Genomic DNA, 20,925 nt, shown 5'->3' on the forward strand with positions numbered 1-20,925 from the left:
AGATGGCGACAAATCGAACGCGAAAGACCATTTAGCCCGTCTATAGGTTAAAGGAAACCATTGTACTAAACATTTGCGAAATCGGTTGAAATGCGCGGACTTTGTTGCATAGAGAAGATTTTTTACATTTCTGATCGCCATTTTTAAAGATGACGGCGGATTGGAAAAATCTTTCTTAGTACGCGCCTACTACTTATGAGTAACGTTCCTGCGAATGTTCAGCCTTCTAGGGCAAGCGGTTTGGGCTGGGCGTTGATTATCAGTCAGTCAGTCAGTCAGGACTATAGATTGTCTTTAGTCCTTGCATATAGCATAGGGAATAAAAACTAATGACGAGGCTAGTACTTTAACGTTGAACTAAATAAATTTTAGACGTCCAACTGGCTCTCAAGCTAAAGTTCCAGTCCAAGCTACGGAAATACGTCCGCATAATTCTGATCATATCGGAGGGTATCGTTTGGCTGTTGCTACTTTTACAGGCGTCGAGTCAAAGTTTGGTTTGTTTCTGCCAAAATTCAAGAAAGGAACAGTCCCAAAACAACCAAACAAAGCAGCTTAATGCCCAATTAGTATTGGCCAAATAATTGACTTGTGCCCCGTAAAGCGTAAAGCGGTGTCTCTTTTTTTTTTTTTTTTTGTTTTTTGTTTTCCATTTGGGTTTGATTACGACAGAAAATAGAAAATGAAAAATGAACGAACGAACGAATGAGGAAAATCGAATAGAGAGGGAGAGGAGAGAGAAAGGTGAGTGGAGAAGTGAGATAAGCGGTGTGTGCCTTCCCATTGTTAGGATCTCTTTAATCTTAAAAGGAGTCTCAAGAAAATTAATTTACAATTTACGAATTTAGTAAATGAATGTTGGACCTGTAGGGCTTTTTTTTTTTTCTTTAAGGATTTTGGCTTTAGGTTACGCGAAAATAAAACGGATACGTTACTAGATACGTTAATTAATTGTAGAGAGGACTGATTTGTACAATGTACATAAATGAGAAACATTTATCCCGGATTCCTTGATCGTTAAGTTTAAGTTTAACTTTTTACATTTGAATTTTCAAATTTCGAAGCTTACCTACCCTTATCACGTTTTCCGCCAAAGTTTTTTTCATATTACCGCTCCGCTTTTCGCCCCAAAGTAGTATTTAAAAATTAAATTTGCCGTCATTCTATTGATACCGTTGAAGAAAGAGTATTATAGGCCTAGTTTTAAAGCAAGACTCTGCTCTATAGCTATCCCTTTTAACTTATCCTTGAAATATATTAAGTTGCCATTGCATTGCCATCCTAGCTTCATTATATTGATACCGTTGAAGAAAGGATATTAGTTTTAAAGCAAGACACTGCTCTATAGCTATAAGCTAACCCTTTTAAGCCTTGCCATTGCATTGCCATCCCTTCTTAGGGAATTGTGGAAATTATGTTTAAGGAAGTATACTTAGACAGAATTTAAGCTTAGCCATATTTTCTAATTTTGATTAGTTTCTTTCAATCGTAAAGTTTAATATACTCATTTTTAGTTTTACCCATACATTCTGAATAGTTCATACTGACCACTAGAAAGGGCAGCGTCATGCTTTAAAGTATTGATTGGTTAAGGGCAGTAGAGTTAATAAGTTTGTAATATGTAGCTGAAATAGTGTAACACATGACAATCGTAATTAACTTGAACAACAAGTCAACAACACACCCTTCTCCCAATGATACGACGCGTTTAATCAAATTTTATTTTCGTTTCTTTTCCTTATCATTATGAACTTTTTGTTTGTTAAATTTCTATTATTAATAGATATTTAATATAATATTTGTTAATTCTTACTTATGGAATAGTGAGAAGAACACTTAATTCCATTTGTTTTAATCGTATAATTAATTTTAATTAAGTAGCATCGACCTATTAATAGTCAATTCATAATTTTAAGCCATATTTTTTCTTTCTTCGGAAAAAATATCACGAGTGCTTCCATGCATATCTTTGATTGTGCCTTTTATTATTTCCCAAAAATGCTCGATCGTTTCCGGTTTGTTTATTTTATTTTAGAAGAAATTAGTGAATTTCCTAATTAATATTGAATATTGTTTTTAGAAAATACAATTTTTTTATTTTAATGGTGTTATAAGTAATTCACCCTATTTTTAATTTTCCCATATCTCTCAAGTCTCCGAAAAAGCTTTTAAAAAACTCTGTAATTAATTACCCAAGACTTTTAAATTAATTTCGGGTCGTTTTAACGGAACAATGTAGGTACGGTTATGTTTAGTTCCCAGCCCAGTGTTATATATATAGAATACATTCCCATAATGTGCTTTATATCCTAGTATGATCATGAAGGTTTTATTTAAGCAAAGCCTACTTTAAACTTTAAGGTGAAACTTTAACCAAACATGCACTTTGAAGAGGCCGATAAACTTGTTGTTATTTTCATTATTTGAGAACACACCATGCACCATTTTGTAGTAAAATAACCTAATTGGACGTAAATAATTATAATGTTGTCCAAATATGTAGAAAACTAGGAGGAAGTTTGTTTAAAGTTTTTGGCTCATTTGAAGCATAATTTTTCTATAGCATATTTGGCGCAAGTAACGGTTACGTTAATGACGATCAGTTTAGTCTTGACTGCATACAGTCAGGGAAATAAGGCTTATTTTTTTAACCATTATCCTTGGGACCAGTAAAAACTAGTCCTTAAGACCAGTGACCCCCTTTGTGTCCAAAATATTAAACTGGTCCTTGGACTTGTTCCCCCTGGCTTAGTGTCCAAAATATTAAACTGGTCCTTGGACTTGTTCCCCCTGGCTTAGTGTCCAAAATATTAAACTGGTCCTTGGACTTGTTCCCCCTGGCTTAGTGTCCAAAATATTAAACTGGTCCTTGGACTTGTTCCACCTTAGTTATAGATTAGCAATTAATAAACTGGACCCGAGACCAGTGACCCTCTTAGTGCCCAAAATATTAAACTGGTCCTTGGACTTGTTGTACCAGTGACCCCCACTAATTGATTTTAAAAACTGGTCCAATCAATTAATTGGTTTGGATCAGTGTAAGTGCCCTATTTTCCAGACTGGTTGAGTGTGTTGAGCAGAAGTTAACGGATTTTGTAAATATAGCTATATTCTTGCTTGGGCCTTCAGGTGTTGCTTGCAATTTTGCTCCAACTTCATTTAACAAATATACCATATAGTCGGACCTAATTTTAAATGGGACATTAGTTATTTTGCCAATTTTGCATCCGCTAAAGTTTGATGCGACTTTAAACCACCGGTTTATGTCCCTCTATGGCGTTTGGTTCAAGTTTCATCAGTCTTAATAGGCTGGATTTTTATGTAAGGAATATAACGATAACACATCGTTACAATAGGCTTCTTAAAAGCTTACTCATGCGCTTGAATTCAGGGCAGATCTTTGCTAGCTCAAAGCTTTTACGATAAAAATAAATAATAAAATTCATATTCACATGAATTATATATAAAAACACTATAAAAGGGCAAAAAAAAACATAATCCTAATGTATAGGAGGGCAGGTCTAGTCAAATAATTGTGAACGCTGTTTTTATCACTCCTCCAACTTGCAGCCAATCACTGATAATTTATTACTTTTCGAGTTTAAAAAAAAAATAAACATTATCTTTGCCAAAAAAGAGAAAAATTAAATAAAAAAATTGTTGGATGAAAAATTTTTTTATCTACAGAAAAGTGTACAAAATAGGGGAAAATAAAACACATTTGTTATGTTAAAAAAAATCAACAGTTCAATTTTATTTTTAAAAAAATGAAGAAATTTTTTTAATAAAATAAAGAAGTATGTAGGGGGCCAAGACTTCGGTAATGACTGGAATGTTAAGGTTTATTTTTTCAGTTGAATAACGGAGATACCGCTGGCTTCACTGTTTGGCGGGACGGCAACACCCACTGGTGAACTGCCTTCATCATTGTAATCGCGTAATTGATCTACAAAAAATAATAGTTTCATTAGGTTGTAGACGAAGATGGCAACGTTATTTTTAAGAGTATTACCGCATAGACCGGGAAAATGTCTGGATGGCACTAGATCGTCGCCAATGCATGTTGGCTGATTAGATGCTTCGTACATTGAGCTTCCGATGAAATTGCCACTGAAAATTAGAACTTTCTTCATTACTATTGTTCATGAAGGACGAAAATACCCGCAAAACGGACGGACGTCACAAATTTATCTTAGTACGTCATACGCGACAAGGCCACGCAAGGACATTTGGCTTTCACTGACAACTACACGTAAGTTAATTGTGAATTGTGACTGTAAATAGCTCTGCACGTTCTTCGTTTTCACGAAATTTGTGAAAGAACGTTTTCACGAAATTTGTGAATGTATTCTACTAGACAAATTGAGCAACGCGACGTTGCATTTGCCAATAGCGTGTTTCCACAATTTTTACGTTATATTTTGGTTTAAAAGCGATATGGGATTATATAAGTCGTGAAAAAAATTAACTATACTGTCCATGCATCAGACTTATGTGACTATGTGTCGCCCAAAGTAGGGTTTACGCGGATACCATGAGTTTATTCATACACAAACAAAATATTAAATACTGAAATAACTGACAACCTACCCTGGCCCGTAATTGCAAACGTAGATTTTCGTGTAACCCTTTTGTCTGCCATAATAATAAGCGAAACCGCATCCAACTTTATTGGTTTCAGCCCACAATAACTAGAAATGTAGATTAAACGTAATTAGACTTTGATAAATGCTTGTGTCAAGTCACGTTAGCGTACCTGCGTCAAATGACCAGTAGAAGCTTTAAATCTGAATGGTTTGATCATGTTTCCACCAAATCCGAATTGGTACAATTCTTCGTACCAAGACCTGATTTGCGTCTCCCAATCCGGTTCATCCCCGTATAAATCTTCATTGTCGAATGTCCAAACAACAGCCACATTTTGACCAACCTCAAATCGAGCTATGAAACAAAATTTATTGTGTGGTCACTTAAAGTATTCGATAAGATAAGCATCTCGCCAAAAAATATATTATACAATTAGTGATACATGAAACAGTTGTGTTCAACCAGTTAAGTGTTTTGAAAATCCCTAACTAAACGGTTTCCAACACTCACTCGAAACCCTTGATTATCGAGTTTTTGTCGTTAAAAATAGCTAGGGGTACTGTAGAGCTCCCGAAAATTGAAGTTCATTGTTGTGAGATATGCTAGTCTATAATAGCATGCTCTTTGAATTGCATAACTTTAGCATAATGATTACTATAACTCTTCCCACAAAATCCACTTAAAACCAATTAGCTGTATGTATTCCTGATTGCACAAGATGTTTTCTATAAATAGCTTTTACCCCGAAGCTAAAATGATGCCACAAGTATGGTATGACTAATATTATAGAATATATTAATAATTAATTGGTGGGTTAATTATGAAGGTCCTTGCTGGGTCGTTGAAGCATGTAATACTAAAGTACAAAACTGCGCGGGTGTAAGTGATTATAAATGTAAGTCACGTACGAACGTCTCTGTTTTTGTCGTGACCCTCTTGACACTGATCTGCCCATCTTTGAGCGACGGCGGCTAATTCGTTGTCCCAACTCTGTTAAAAGAAATAATCGTATAATTAATTGAGTTTTAACTTTTTTTGGCAAACGCGATAAACGAGGCTCGAAATTAATTGACCATTGTTTTCATGTTGGAAGCGGCTGGTAGTCCTCTTTCTTGGCCCGAAGCCACCACCGATCGAAGGTGATTATGAACTCCCAAGATGAGCCGGACATCGTCGTTCGTAACTCCTCCGCTTCCTTTAAATAACAGATAAAGAACCTCATGATTGATGTTGTCCTATTAAAACTAGGCATCCCAGAAAAACTAGTCTTTTCCAACAGGAAATAGAGTTTATTTATTCAACGCTATGGAATTATCATTTTAAATATGTTTACAAATAACGTAACGTAATATCGATAAGTATGATACTTGTAATTGCCGAACAACTCTAAAATCACATTACTCCTTGGCTTTTATATCTATTAGCCTCTTCGATGTAACTAAGAGGGGAAAGAGAAGGGGGTAAAATATTTCCTTCCGTCTCGCTTTTCGGCGCCTGCGCTCTAGGCGTTTTGGGTCCAGAAAGTACGCAGAGACGGCTATGGGTCAACCCCCTTGTATGGCTCGATACTGAGAGTTGTCTACCCCTTTTTTTACATCGTTAGAGGTTTATTGGTTCTGTTATGTAACTTTTGACTAATAACAATTACAAGCTGGTGGATGGAAGTTATATTTTCCTCGAAAACACACAGGTCTCAAAGTATTTTATTGAATGTAAAACTTATTGTTATTATGTTATGCAAATCTTCAAGGCTTGTTTAGAGTAAAAGTTGTGGTAGATGTTTATGAACGTCGTAAATAATATCTTGTTTAAAGTAGTTAATTTCTATCAAATTTACAGCAAACTATGTTCTTGGCCTATTTACTACTAATGTTAGGGCATGTATAGAGTTGAAAGAAAAATTGCCGCAAAGATAATAGATAAAGATAAAAGAATGACGGTAAATTGTCTGGAAACGGATTTTTATACATTATACTTTGGAGTGTAGATAGTTCATTTCAGTTTATATTCTGATAAGATTCAACGGTACCTATACCTTGGTTGTTGCGTGAAGTTTTCACTTTCTTCTAATCGAATTTGTATGAAATCCTGAATATCTTTTACTTGAATTTTTAACAGGCCATTGTCAGGGCCTTTCTGCTTGAATTAATGGGGAGGTGTTGTAGAAAAATTTAGTTTTGATTAAAATATGCCACCATTGATTCCTAAGACGAAAGTTTCTAATGTAGTTTCAAACTATGTAAGAATTCTTTCAAATATGTCTTGAAGGTTGGAATGTTTAAAAAGGTTAAGTATACTCAAATAGATTAAAAGGAATTATTTACTGAAAAGTGAAAATCTCGAAAGCTTTCCTAAGAACCTATCAAGTTTTGAACTGCCAGCTAGAGTCAGACTTTGAATATCCTGAATATGTCTTTTGATGAGGTCATGAAGATGAAACCCTAAAACCCGCTTGTTACCAACCGAAGCAAGGGGCCTACGATTTCTTCGACGCGCCACGCAGTCTCAAACCGGCATTCCCATCTCTAAATTAAAGTGTCGAGAAAAGAGGATGACGTGGAAAGTAAGAGTACATTTTTGAAATAAGATTGAACTCTGCGCTAACGCCGCTAAAACTAGAATCTTTTTATTGAAAAAGGTTAAGTTCAAGGCCAAGGTAGATAGATCTTTTGATGGAACGTTCTAGAATGAACGTCACCATCACCTTACATTTCGAGCAACGAACCAAAAAAACTTCAAGACTGGTATAGAATACCATTAATTACTTTGCAAAACTGGTAGACTAGGGAACCGAAATACGGTCATTAATCTAGATAAGTCCTAGTCCATGTATACCATTCAATTTCTTTTTTCTTTTTTCCTAACTCTTTTAACTTATATTCTTTTCCAAGAAATTTACTTTTAAATTATCCCCCTAACTATATCCCCCGACTTCAACAAGATATAGGTAGATTACTAAAGGTTTTACTTTTTTTCTGAATTAAAGGGGCGCATGCACCATTTGAATTTTAAGTAGTAGATTTAAATTGATTGTGGCTTTACTGTCAAACATTTCTAACGCAAAAAAGGGTACAGGGAAAAGACAAGAAAATTGGTTTCAAATGCTAGGAAACTTTAAATGGCATTCATTTTTTGGTTCGAAACGTCATAAAATTGACTTATGTTTCCAACATCAAAATTTGGTTCTAAAATTTAAGGTAAGTTAGGAGTCTGTAAAATTCGGTTGAAAAATTTAGATTTCTCTAATATTTGGTTCAAAAAGATCAAAATCTCTAATATTTTGTTGAGAAAGCTAAAAGTCTCTAAAATTGGTTGAAAAAGTTAAAAATCTCTAAAATCTGAATTTTAAAACGTGAGGCAGGAGACTGGAAAAATCTGTATTTTAAAGTCAGAACACTCTTAAATTTGTTTTTTAAATCAGAAGACGCTTCAATTTGTCCTTTTAAAATCAGAAGACGTTTCAATCTGATTTTTAAAGCCAGAATTTGATTTTTTAATATTAATTAACGGTAAAATTTGAGGCTTCGAAATGTCAGGATTGTTTCCGAATATTAGGGTATACTAAAATGTGCTTCGAACGTCTAATAAAAATCCAAAAAAGTTAAAACCAACAAGAAATAATGAAGTCGAATATTCATCAAAAAAAGAAGTACCTTCCACTGTAAACATCTATCCATCGTGATAGTGTCTCTTGAATCGAAATTAGTTCATTAGTTTGAAATATATACCAAAAAGAGAATTCAATGGTTAATAAATGTATCTCGTTTTCTTTCTTAAGACCAGTGGCTTAATTAGCTAGCTATGACTCGATCTCGATAATCTTAAGTCACTTTCGAGTGACACATGAAAGACACCGGGTCTACTTGATTTGTTACATGTGCTCTTATCAATCTCAGTGACCTTCAAAAAACTCTTTGACAAAAAATACTCCTATTCCACCACTTTTTCAACAGCAAGGAACTAGATTCCGAGAGGTTCGACACTGCCAAACGCAAGATTCTGATTCTCAAAAGTTAAAACCCTTCCCTAAGAGACATACTGATTGCCTGATTACCCATGATTCTCAAATGATTGCCTGATTACCCATGATTCTCAAATGATTGCCTGATTACCCATGATTCTCAAATGATTGCCTGATTACCCATGATTCTCAAATGATTGCCTGATTACCCATGATTCTCAAATGATTGCCTGATTACCCATGATTCTCAAATGATTGCCTGATTACCCATGATTCTCAAATGATTGCCTGATTACCCATGATTCTCAAATGATTGCCTGATTACCCATGATTCTCAAATGATTGCCTGATTACCCATGATTCTCAAATGATTGCCTGATTACCCATGATTCTCAAATGATTGCCTGATTACCCATGATTCTCAAATGATTCCTTACGATTCTAATCTATCTACAGTAATATTTAACTGACTTCCATGATTTCGGTGATTTTTATCTGATTCCCGAGGCTCTGAAATGATACCTCTTTTGTTACATGCTGCAGAGGCTAGATTTGAGGCCATGAATGATTAGTCAGGCGTTGAGACGTGTGATTAATCAGGGACGTATGTGAGGTTTGATGAGGTTGTGGCGCGGGTTCACCGAATAGTGTGCATTCCCTCTCTTTTAAAATAGAGTCGTCTAATAAGTTCTTGAACTACTGTGAAATATTCCCGAGATAAATGAAGAAATTCTTATTCTTATCAATTAAATTTTTTCTTTGCATGGGAGGGAGAACGAATTTAACATTCAGCTTCCAACCCATCTCATTACTATTTGTAGATAGTGGAAGTGCCATTAATAAGAAGGTTGCTTTAAATATATGGTTTTCTATTTCACCCGATGTACCTGTAATAGGATTCTGGTTTTGTAATGAGGTTTTTTTTTGGCTCTATCATTCTCTTTACGTGGGTTGACCCGCCTATCAGCTACCTAGGCTTTTTAAGGCTGCGTTGATTGATGGTGTTTATTTCTAAAACATCATGGTACACCCCTTATAACTCTTGACTTTGAAGTTGTCAGTTGTTCTAAAATTATTGTATTTTTATGTAACTCTAATTCCGAGTTAATAAGCCACTCCGATGTGACTAAAAGGGAAAGACACTTTGCCATCCATCTCGTTTTTCGGCGCCTGCGCTGAAGGCGTTTTGGATCCTGAGAGTGCGCAGAGATGGCAATGGATCAACCCCCTTTATGTCCCCCTTATTTTACATAGAAGAGCCACGCTTATTGTGCAAACATGGAATGCTATTTTCAAATTTTAGGTAATCTCCAGTGTCACTCTTGCAACAAATCCAATCTAGTGATGATATTAAAAGTGTTTGGAGAGTTAGTGCCATTGGTTTCTTTACAGAAAGAGAAATAAAATTTAACCTAAGTAGGTCGGTATAGACTAAGCTCTCCCTAGCAACCTAAATTTTGTGCTTAAAGGTCATGGGCTCCTGTCCATATGCAGTATTAATTTGTTGTGGGGAGTTGACCGAAGTAAGTTAGGCGCCACGATATTAAGTAGTGATGGCCGAAATCTTAAATTAACCGATGCCGATATCGAAGTTTTACTGGAACCGAAACCGATTTTAACCGATTATTTAAACTGGGCAAGGTAACCGATTACTTAATCCAATGAAACCGATATCGACCGATTTTACCGATTAACAATCGGATTTTTTTACGTATTATCAACCGATTTTCTACCGATTTTACCAATTATCGACTGATTTTTACCGATTATTAGCCAACATATCGGTAAATTAACCTCTAACCGATTAATCGGTATATATATATATATATATATATATATACAGGGTGTTTTCGAAAAGTCCATCAATAATGAAAGGGCGTATTTATTGGGCCATTTTGAGTCGAAAATGTTCTATGACATTTTGCCGTCCGACCCACGGTTTTCGAGTTATGATTTGAATATTTTAGGGATGACCCCTTCATTAAATTAGCGCTGTCTTTCAATTTCTTAATAAAATTTAAGGGGGTCATCCGTAAATTACTCCAATCATAACTTGAAAACAGTGGCCCGGACGGAAAAATGTCATAGAACATTTTCGACTCAAAATGACCCAATAAATACGCCCTTTCATTATTGATGGACCTTTCACAAACACCCTGTATATCGTTTAAAGTGCTATTTCGATCACCGATGATAAACTTATGCCGATACTGATATCATACCGGTTTGTACCCATCACAAGTAATAAGCAGGAGAGCCCCTGTACAACATTATACCGCATGACACCTGTGTACTGCGGAACCGAAGAAAGACACGTCTACAAGAGTTTTACGCGGTTTAAGAATTCGAGACGTTAATAGCCTCAAAACATTTACAAGCCCCGTCTTAGATATAAATAAAACCAAAAACATCCGCATACAATTTAAGTGTTATTTTTTTTTCTTTTTGAATGTAAATAGAAATGAAAGTACTTACTCAAGAGTTTTGATCCCGAACAGGCCCTTGGGCGATAAATACACATTGAATGGTAACGTCCAACGTATCGGTAAGGACAAGCCGACGCCTCTCTCGGTGTCAAGATCAACCCGACAAAGAGACTGCTGAATAAAACGAGGACAAGTCCAGGGACGCGACCAAACTCTCCGGAGGAACTCATTGTAAATGAAGTTATTATTTAAAGCGAAACTTTATTAACGACTTTTTTAATTTCCTCTTAATAATAAACTAGAAACTGGAAATGCTATTATAACCCCTTTCTAGTTTTCTAATACGGAGAATTGAGTATTAATTTTTCTTTTAAGAAAATTTAATTGTTAATTGTAAAAATGCCAAGGACGGAAAGTCTTCAATGAGTCGATTCGAATATTATGTTCTGTTTATCTTTGACTCGAGTTCCTTTGTCGGATGAAGCGATTGGAGACACAAAGGGTTACGGTGTAGTTTCTCGCTATGGATAGTCGAGGGCTCGACGACGAGAGGACGGATTGGTTCCCTTCCCAATTGGAAGCTGAACTTGGAATGATCTCTCTATGGCGTTTCACTGGGAGCTATATGAGACAAGTGGGGTCAATCTCGGTGTGCAAAAAGAGTTAACCTTGAACGTGCTCCGAATAGAGTGAGCTTTTGGAATAAGACTTAAATCTACCGCTAATTCATTGCCAAAACCTTGTAACTAAAAAAGGGGAGAAGGTAATCTTGGGATGAGGATGAAATTCAGGGACGTATTGACGGGGATGGTCGAAAATAGTTATGATAGACCGTTCCATTAATTTCAAAAGAGAAGCATAAACCACAGAGGCAGTGCGAGTTGGCTAGCCTCCCGCGTGTAGTGAACTCGGGCTCCGTCTGGCGTTGCTTCTTGGCGCAAAGTAAATAACCCAAGAAGGCAGCCTACCATTGTGTGTTGGTTTATATACACTTTATTATTGGAATGATTTCTTTACCTTTGTGCAAAATCTACTTAATTACTGATTATTTAAACTTCTAGATAGTATCCGATGGAACATATTAGAAAAACCGTAGACCTACTGCATGTGAAACAATTTTCATACGAGCACTGTGAATACTTATTTACTCAGTTGGATAATTTAAACAGTGGACAGTAATATCCCAAGGCTCGTGACCAAATTGAGGTAATTTTGATAAAATTTATTAACGATTTCACAATGAAACACCCTACGAACCTTTGAAAATTATTTTGAGCGCATTCTAAACGTTACACGAGTTACAGCAATATTGCAGTAAATTCTATTTGAATCCTTTCGATCTTTCGCACTCGAGCAAACCACCTTTTACCCTAAGAGCAAAAAATCAAGTCCATTGCTAGGGTGTAAAAATCATCTCATAAAATTATGGCAGAATCTCACGACAAGCCTATTTTTGAAGCAAAACAGTAACCAACTTTGATTAAATTTTATAATTCTAAACATCTAAAACCATCTTTTACAACATTTTATTTTTAGAAACGGAGTCGGCGGAGCAGCCAATCAGAAACATTCAGGTTTTCTTGATTGATGTTTCAAACGACTAACAAGTATGTTGGTTTATGTTGCTCATAGGTCTTGCTAACCCAAAGGAGTTTCGTAGCGTTAAATAACTGGTTTTTGCTATTTTTCCAAAAATATATAAAAACAGCTCTACAACCGTCGATTATGTTTTTTACAAAGTTTTAAAAGAAGATCCGGTTGGTTGGAACTTTGATTTTACGATCCGACTAAATTTTAATGTCACACACTGAGTTTTCTCCTAAAAAAATAAAACTATTTTCGGTAAAACGAGGGAGATAACGGTTAGTTCAAGAGTGCAAAAATCACGAGTGTATGTTTCGCACCAAATTATTATTTTCACGAAAGATGGTAAACGTTTTCATCATTACAAATGGAAATCAGATCATTTATATTTGAAAAATTGATCTTAGGTTTGTTCCTTACACATAGTCACAATTCGTTACCTAATTTAACCAAACTGCATGGTTACAATAGGGATGGTTTTAGAAGTGGTTTGGTTGTGTTGTCAAGGCTGGGTTCGTGGACCCCTAGCCATTAAGCCTCTAAAAGAACGTCCTATTCTAAATTCAAAATAAAACCCTAATTAAGCATCGTTTTATTGAAATTATAGTTGTATATAAACTTTCTAGAAAACTACATCCTGCAGATATTTCATAGGGGTGGACCCAAGGATAATTTAATGCTTATTGTCTATATAGACATGAAATATTTCCTTGTTTCCAGTATCTTAAAAAGATACTCCGTGTTTGATTTTTTTTCTTTCTAAATCGAAAAAGCGTGTAAAATTACGAATATATCAATTGGAACCATGTTTCTATCTACAATATTAAAGAAGATATACTGCAATTAATTTTCCTCAATGGCGTGTAATGGACACTACACGTTAGGCTTCCCCGCGAGGCACTGGGAAGTAGCCCTATTGGACGCCTAGTATCACCTGACGGATTTGTCCAATAGGGCTAAGCCTAACGTGTAGTGTCCATTACGTGTCATTAAGGAAACTTAATTGCTTGTATCTTCTTTTATATTGTAGATAGAAACATGGTTCCAATTGACATATTCATTATTTTAATGAGCTCTTTTGATTTAAAAAACCAGGGATAGATTTAATTTTAGAAGTAGGAATGGAGAACAGAGTAATCTGGGCGCGCGTCAAAGTTCCGGACCCCCTTCCACGGGACGGAGGGGGGTATGAAAGAAGAGGCGGGTCATAGCGACAGAGGTAAAAGGGAATTACGTATTTTTCGCCGTCCCCATCAGCAACGTCATCAGAACGTAGTTTAAGTGAGCCAATAAGATAATTTGAACTTTTCGTTTCGTGTTGGAGGGAGGGGCTCTATACTGGGCTATGAGTCGGACTGAAGTAAATACTAACCGTTCTCCATTCCTACTTCTAAAATTAAACTAGTCCCAAGTATCCCTTTAAAACATCCAGGCAACGCCGGGTATAGGGTATAGCTTAGCTAGTAAATTTTAAAGGAGCGTGAACGTTTGAAACTAGATGATTATAACTAACGTTTTTAAGCCAATTTCGCTAACAGTTTTACCCAACACGCTACCCACCTAGGGATACTAAATGTTTTCAATTCATCCTGGTCCTTGGTGTGAAGGAGACCGTCAAGAAATGACTAGATATATAATGTCATACTCAAGTTTATTAACTCTTTATTAGATCTAATAGAAGCCGCGGTGATAGCCTGATCGCCTTAACCAAATATTAAAATAATGGCATTTTAAGTATTTCCAAAGATCGCGATAGATAGTGATATTTTTCTACGTGTAAACCAAAGTTAATTGAACTAAGAGGTCTATGGAAAAATACCTACTTTGGTAAAAATGTTATTTTTTTCCTTTTGGAATCTGGGTGGGATTAAACCTCGACCTTCTAAGCGAAGATGCGAATTTTTTTTTATCCTGGTTTTCCTTGGCAAGGGATTTAATAGTTAAGCCTAATTGTTATGGCTACCATAATGTGCTTAATATGATTATGATGATGATGGTGACGTATAATAAATGTTGTTAATTGTTTGAATTGCCGTTTAAAGTATGGGAAGGAAATTACGATATTCGTTAGGGCTGACTAGTTAAATGTCCAATTAAGGTATGTTAGACACTCATAATTTTTTTTCCAACAATGCATGGTTTCACTAAATTTTAAATCAAGGATCACGTGCCAAGACATTATTATCATTAAATTTATTTTACTGTTGGTTCATTTTCTTGAACCTGGCCATGGTTGGCTAAGATTTTACGAAATACACTTCATACTTCGCCAAACGTACTCTCTTATAATGAATGGCCTTATTGTAGTTATTAGTTCCTAGGCAAATCACTTTCGGTTTGGATTGAACTATTGCTACTGAAAATTTGCTGCGAAGCCTTGACAATTAAAGCTTGAGATTCATAATAACGCTCTCAAAATTTCCGATCTCCCTATAATCATGCCCCATATAACAAGTACTCGTAATTATGCCACATATAATTCTGACAATGGTGGTAACATTTAATCATAATTTATCTCATAGTTTCTGTATTTAATGAGTTTAGAACGTAGCAAGCCGGAATAACCTTATCCAAAATGGCGTAAACATGCAATTTACGCGATGAAACCTCAGTCGCTTTGAACTTTTGACGCCTATATAGTTTTGAAGCAAATTATTACTTTATAATCCCCAATGCCAAACTTATGCCAATAGCTATTTTAGTTTTGGTCTATTTAATGTATGTGTTTGTCGACATTGTTATGCCCCTTAAAATATTTTTTTTTTCAAAAGCGGAACCAAAATACCTCTCCGTTAATCCAAAGACCTTGAATAGATCCTTATTTTTCACCAAATTGTTTTTCGGAGATATTAATTTTAATTTACAGCTTGTCATAATACGAATTGAACTTTTTAACCCAGTCAAATTTCCCCACGCCTTGGCACCTTTTACACCAATGTGTATACACATATATCTCTAACTGTAGACCTATAGCTGAAAACGTGTAAACTATCAAATTACATAGCGTTGAGTTACGGCCCGACATTATAGGAAGTCAACCAATTTTGGCGAAAACAAGATTACCTTTTGGATTAAGATCGTAATCGAATTAAGCTTATCGCTTTAAATTACGACTCTAACGTATTCATGCGGGGTTAATTTTTTCTTCGATAAGTTATACCGTTCTTCTCAGGAGTCTTAGCGAAAAAATGTTATCTTGTTTCCAAATTAATTAGGGTTACCCTTCGGTAAAGATTCAAATCGCTTCTTATAAATTAAACAGAATCAATTCACGATTGGAGTAAATAATTAGAGGAGAGTGAACGATGTTTTGAACAAAAACCTCAATTCGGATTGTTTTTGATGAAGGCCGATTTCAAAACTTTTACTTGAGATATTTGAGGTCAAAAGTCACAATGTCTATTTATAAATTTAATTGACACATTTTAGGCTCTAATCTCAGAAATAAGTTTTAATTGATCGAATGTATTTGGGTAATTTTAACGTAAAAGCAGTATTAATTTTGTTTAACCTGATTAGCAATTGATTGTGAAATGAGGAATAAATAGATTTCTTCAACTTGGAATTTTTTGGAGGCCGTAGACCCCCTACTACTCTCTGATTGAAGGTAGGAAGACGAACTTAAACCTTTGATTAACCGCCCGTTCATTAACGTTTCATTGGCTATTCAAATGCATAAAACAACCGCTAACTAATTCGACACACGCAAAGATAAAGTTCTTGTTTACATTTGGCTTTGACTCTCGTAGGTCACGGAAGTTGCGCCTACGTCAATGTCACATAGTTCCTAAGTTTAATATAATATGTGACGGTTTCTAACCCTCCTCCCCTTTAATTCAAGTACAAAGGCAAAGAAAATGACCTGTTAAAGATTGCAAGTAGAAGAAATCTATGTATTTCTGGTGAAATATACAGGCTAAGTTAGATTTGGCCGAGCTGTTGAACTACGCAATTAAAATGTTTGGCATTAACAATTATTTTTTTGAGGAACAAAACCTTCATAGTTTTGTTCCTCTAAGACGGAAGATTCCTGATTTTTTGCTGTTAGTTTCGTTTTATTTCATCTTCTAAATCTCGCGATTGCGCAGGTGTGTGGCCCCGAGGGCTAAGGCTATCCATTATCCATTTTACTTTGCATATCTTTGAGAGTTCTCCTCTTGTTTTTTTTTTCTTGGCGCGTATAGAAGGAAACCAATCGCTCATCTTACGTCAACTTGAGACTGATTAGCTTGTACTTCTAGTCATCCATAGTCCTTTTTTCGCACCGTGAATAGTGGCACCCCATCGCGTTTGTTTTATACCGTTTCCAGTCAAAGGGTTTCGAGAAAAGGTTAAGATTTTCCGTAGAGTCAATTCCAAAGACGAATAAACGCTCATTAAGGACTTGCAATTTTACAATCGCCTGGTTCGATTCTTTAGTTGAGTCAAGAAGTGATAGCTAGTTTATTAGGGAGAAGGTATAAGATGCACGCCATAGTTCCAGTCCCCCTATGTGTCAAAATACAAGGGGGACGTAAAAGGAGGCCGGACTATTTCGCCTCTCCTCAGTCGGAAAATACGTAATTTTCGTCATTCGCGTCGCGCTGACGTGAGTTTTCAAGAACCAATGAGATCCTGGTTGTAATTTAGAGGCGGGGATTAACTCCGGACCTACGTTTGGACTGGAGATAAAGCTGGAAATGTGCCGAATTTGTACCTTCTCCCTAATAAACTAGATATCACTTCTTGGCTGAGTATATACTCGTCCTTATGTTACTCTTGCAACAATCCTCGCGAGGACTACGCTTTACCAGTCCAAAAATGTGTTTCCAATACACTTGGTTGTAAACGTCAATGTTTTCAAGTGTTCCAATAAACATCTCGTCACTCGGAGGGTAAAACCTTAAAACTTCCTGGGAATTGATTGCTCTCAGTTTTCAAACCTTTTATTTGATTAAGTCCTTCAATTTGCTGAGACTTATTTACTTCGAAAATAGAGAAGACGTTTTAGTGTTTTACGTCACCCCCCTTTTAGCCTAAAGTCCTTGGAGCTCAAGTTTATAATCAAAAAAAAAAAAAAACGTTTTTTCATTCTTCGATTTATTTAAAGCTAAATTTCCTTTAAACATTACTGTTGTTAGTGTGCTAATTTTATCATTTTTCTAAGTTACTGGTTTTCAGTTTGTTTATAACAAGAATTCGTGATGTATCGCCATTGGGGTTCGCGACAGAGGTTTGCATTAATTAATATGTACATTTCCAAAGATAGTTTACAAGTCTTAACCTTGGAATATTCGGTATCTATTGATATGTTATGCCAGAAATACATACAGCTTATAGTAATCATCGTGCCCAATAGCTCCAGTGTTAATTGCTATGATTAGTTTACACTGAAGTAGATGTCATCTTAGTGGTTCATATTGCACAATATTAAAATGTATACAAATTAAATTTATTTCAAATATTAAACCATTATGTTTGAAGAGGAACCAAATTTTCACGTGATATTCAAACTAGTCATATCCGTTAAGTGTAATTGCTTATATGCGTGCAATGTTTTGTGATTTAAGGACATATATAGGTTTAAAAAAATACTTTTATCTATTACTTTTTTGTTCTTCGTGACTTTTATCTCGGGCCGCGGAAGATTTTGAAAATTATGGCACTTCTAGCCTTGGAATAAAGCACCCAAGAATTATATTTATATCATGAGCAACACATTAACAAGAAGTCTGACAAGTCTCTTTTCCGTAATTCTAAATTTCTTAAAGGCCGACTTCCATCGAAAAGGGTTCTAACGAACTGAAAACCGAGCATCGAGACTAACAATGAAGCGACCGGGCCGATTTTCGAATCCCCGCTGGGTCAAAAGTCGGAAGGGTTCGATCTAACTGAAAGCCGTGAAATGCGGTTCTAGCGAACTAAACATACACAATAGAAAATTTCCTTCAGGGGAAAGCAAAAATTCGAGAGGAAATAAATTTTAAAGGATTTCTATTGTTGATCTTCAGGTCGCTAGAATCACAATGCACGGCTTTCAGTTAGCGAGAACCCTTTACAACTTTAGACCCAGCGGGGCTTCGAAAATCGGCACGGTCGCTTCATTGTTAGTCTTGATGCTCGGTTTTCAGTTCGCTAGAACCCTTTTCGTTGGAAGTCGGCCTTTAAGGAAGGGGTTTTGCTAGAAAACACACAGCTATACTTTAACCAAAAGTACATGGATATAAAAACGAAAAGTGTACTTCATTGAAGTTTGCTCGTACCATGTAATATGAGAACCCCTATACCTTCAGAATAGTGTGAACCCACCTTCACGACCGTAGCACAGGTATCATGCGTAAATAGGCTCAATATGGTTGCCGATAGTACCAAGAACTAACGTTTGAATTGCCACCATAGAGATTTATTTTCCATAAAGCTTTGACATCAAAAAACTTCTTCTCTGATTGGTTGGTTCGTGTAGGGGCTGAGAGGAGGGTCGTTTGCTTCTCAGTGAACGAAGTATACTTCATGGTTTTATCTATGTTCTTTTGTTTTAACGTATTGTCACACTTACTGTTGATACATTACTTATGATATATATCTAGAATTTTACGACCCAATCAATACTACTTCTAGGAAACTAGAATTTAAAAATTAAACGCAATTTTTTTATGTTAAGTTCATTTGGATCGCGTGATATTGAAAACCTTTCAGTGTCAAATTTGATCCGAATATTTCAGATTATTTCAACTATTTTCAGAATAAAAACACCGAAGTTATCATGAAAACCAAAAATGTGGACTATATGGCCATTACAAAGGTGTACTTGTACATGTCAAACTTCATCACTTGGTGCAGACATCACCGCATCTTAAGAACAAACTTCAAATCAAGGGTTGGTTTACTTCTTTATTAGAATAATTTAACCCTTGTGAGTCGTATGGCAAGTGAAAAATCAAAAATTGTCAAGTTAGACCCAACATTGTAACTTTTTTCCTCGTCAATAATTCAACTCTGGCAATAAGACTCGTTAATTGATGGAACTTCGGGTTCACGAGCCAAAGGAAATGCTTTTGAGACTCCCCTCAATTCAGCGTAAAATAACATTTTTCAATTACATCGTTTCTCAACACATTACTGATGGCAGACTGTCACTAGTAATAAAAGTTTACGATCAGGCTATTAAACGGACCGCGTGGGGTCTATCTGGTTATATAGATAACCATTTTTATTTTTCATTACTGATTTCGTGTAATTCCACATCGCTATTAATCAGAAAGAAAATGATTTGCATTAGACCCTGACTCGGGGGCGTTCTGTCAAAGAGGAAAAGAATGCTTCAAGATGATCTTTTAACTCCCGAATTTTAAATAAAACCCGTTTTCTTACCATCGGAGAATTTTTATCGCTACCTCTCGAGCTCCAAGGGAAACTGAACTATACATATATTTTCCATAACTGTCCACAAATTTCAAATATCAATCTTACTGACATAACTTACTACTTCAGTATGCTTCGCCTTCCCTTGAAATTAATGACTATGGTTTCTTTAACGTCAATTACATTTTCGCCGAAAACGAATTACTTCGTTTAGCCGTAGAAATAAGTCAACAAGATTTACGCTGTTTCTAGAAAACCAGGAAGATGACTTTCATTTCTGTACAAGTTGGGAACATAGAAACACTTCTCCTCGTACCTGCTGCAATTCGAGAAACCTAGAAGGCAAACCTGACCTAACCTTGACCTAGCCCGACCAAACCTAAATCTATGAGGTCGGCTTGCCCTCGTGTCTCCGGGTTTGCTTTCTTTTTCCAGTAAGAAATGATTTCGAATGACAGCATCGATTAAGAAAAGAGCAATTGCGTGAAGCCCTACACATTTCCCGTTGTCCTAGTCTATTGCCGAATTACCCTGGTGGAAGCAATGAATGTTTACAAACTTTTACCAAAGTGAAATAGACGTAGGTCAGTAGATGGTGGAGTTAGAAGCCAGAGCACCAGCGTGTGCAGAGTGGTCTATCTTGAAGAGCGATAGAAAACTGAACGGATAGTGGTCAATAAAAGTGTAACTTGGTACTTATTAAGGATAGATGACGGAAGGAAAACTGCGGACACGTTTACTTCAATTTGTAAAATCCGAACATGGCGATCAACGGGCACACAGGCAAGCATGGCCATTGAGAAAAATCTCGGAGTCCATCTACGAGAAGTGATAACGAGCCCGGAAGAGGTTGCTCATAACAATTGGCTGACTTTAATTCGCTCATAACAATTGGCTGTCTTTAATTCGCTCATAACAATTAGTCGCCTTTAGAACCATGAATAAGTTCACTTTGGTTAAAGCTCTCAAAAAGAGGAATTTCGGAACCTGTACCATAGCGGTTCTATATTCATGGTATATATTATT

The 20,925-nt window shown here is 35.9% G+C and overlaps 2 protein-coding genes and 1 long non-coding RNA gene across 4 annotated transcripts in view; 2 read left to right on the forward strand and 1 right to left on the reverse strand.

The window, feature by feature from the left end:
* Positions 1-3,739, forward strand: part of aralar1 (calcium-binding mitochondrial carrier protein aralar1) — an 18,549-nt gene extending 14,810 nt beyond the window's left edge. For both annotated transcript variants that reach the window (XM_089849010.1, XM_089849011.1), the window contains one exon: positions 373-3,739. In XM_089849010.1, the coding sequence (XP_089705136.1) occupies positions 373-559 (187 nt within the window). In that variant the 3' untranslated portion in view covers positions 560-3,739. The remainder of the gene's footprint in view (positions 1-372) is intronic.
* LOC149713537 (venom allergen 5-like) lies at positions 3,332-11,204 on the reverse strand. The gene is made up of 7 exons (XM_089849014.1): positions 11,024-11,204; positions 5,661-5,782; positions 5,496-5,577; positions 4,757-4,941; positions 4,591-4,691; positions 4,013-4,110; positions 3,332-3,946 (listed from the first exon to the last, which is right to left on the reverse strand). Exons 1-7 carry the CDS (start codon positions 11,202-11,204, stop codon positions 3,843-3,845), a joined length of 873 nt encoding a protein of 290 aa, XP_089705140.1. The 3' UTR covers positions 3,332-3,842.
* LOC149713538 (uncharacterized) lies at positions 3,865-13,329 on the forward strand. The gene is made up of 6 exons (XR_016371395.1): positions 3,865-4,252; positions 11,047-11,946; positions 12,036-12,180; positions 12,279-12,440; positions 12,511-12,581; positions 12,683-13,329. It is a non-coding gene; the product is annotated as an uncharacterized LOC149713538 (long non-coding RNA).
* The last annotated feature ends 7,596 nt before the right edge of the window (positions 13,330-20,925 follow it).

Source organism: Phalangium opilio, unplaced genomic scaffold (genome assembly GCF_054372755.1).
Source record: "Phalangium opilio isolate 3A_F unplaced genomic scaffold, DU_Popi_V2 ptg000009l_1, whole genome shotgun sequence".
Taxonomy (NCBI): Eukaryota; Metazoa; Arthropoda; class Arachnida; order Opiliones; family Phalangiidae; genus Phalangium; species Phalangium opilio.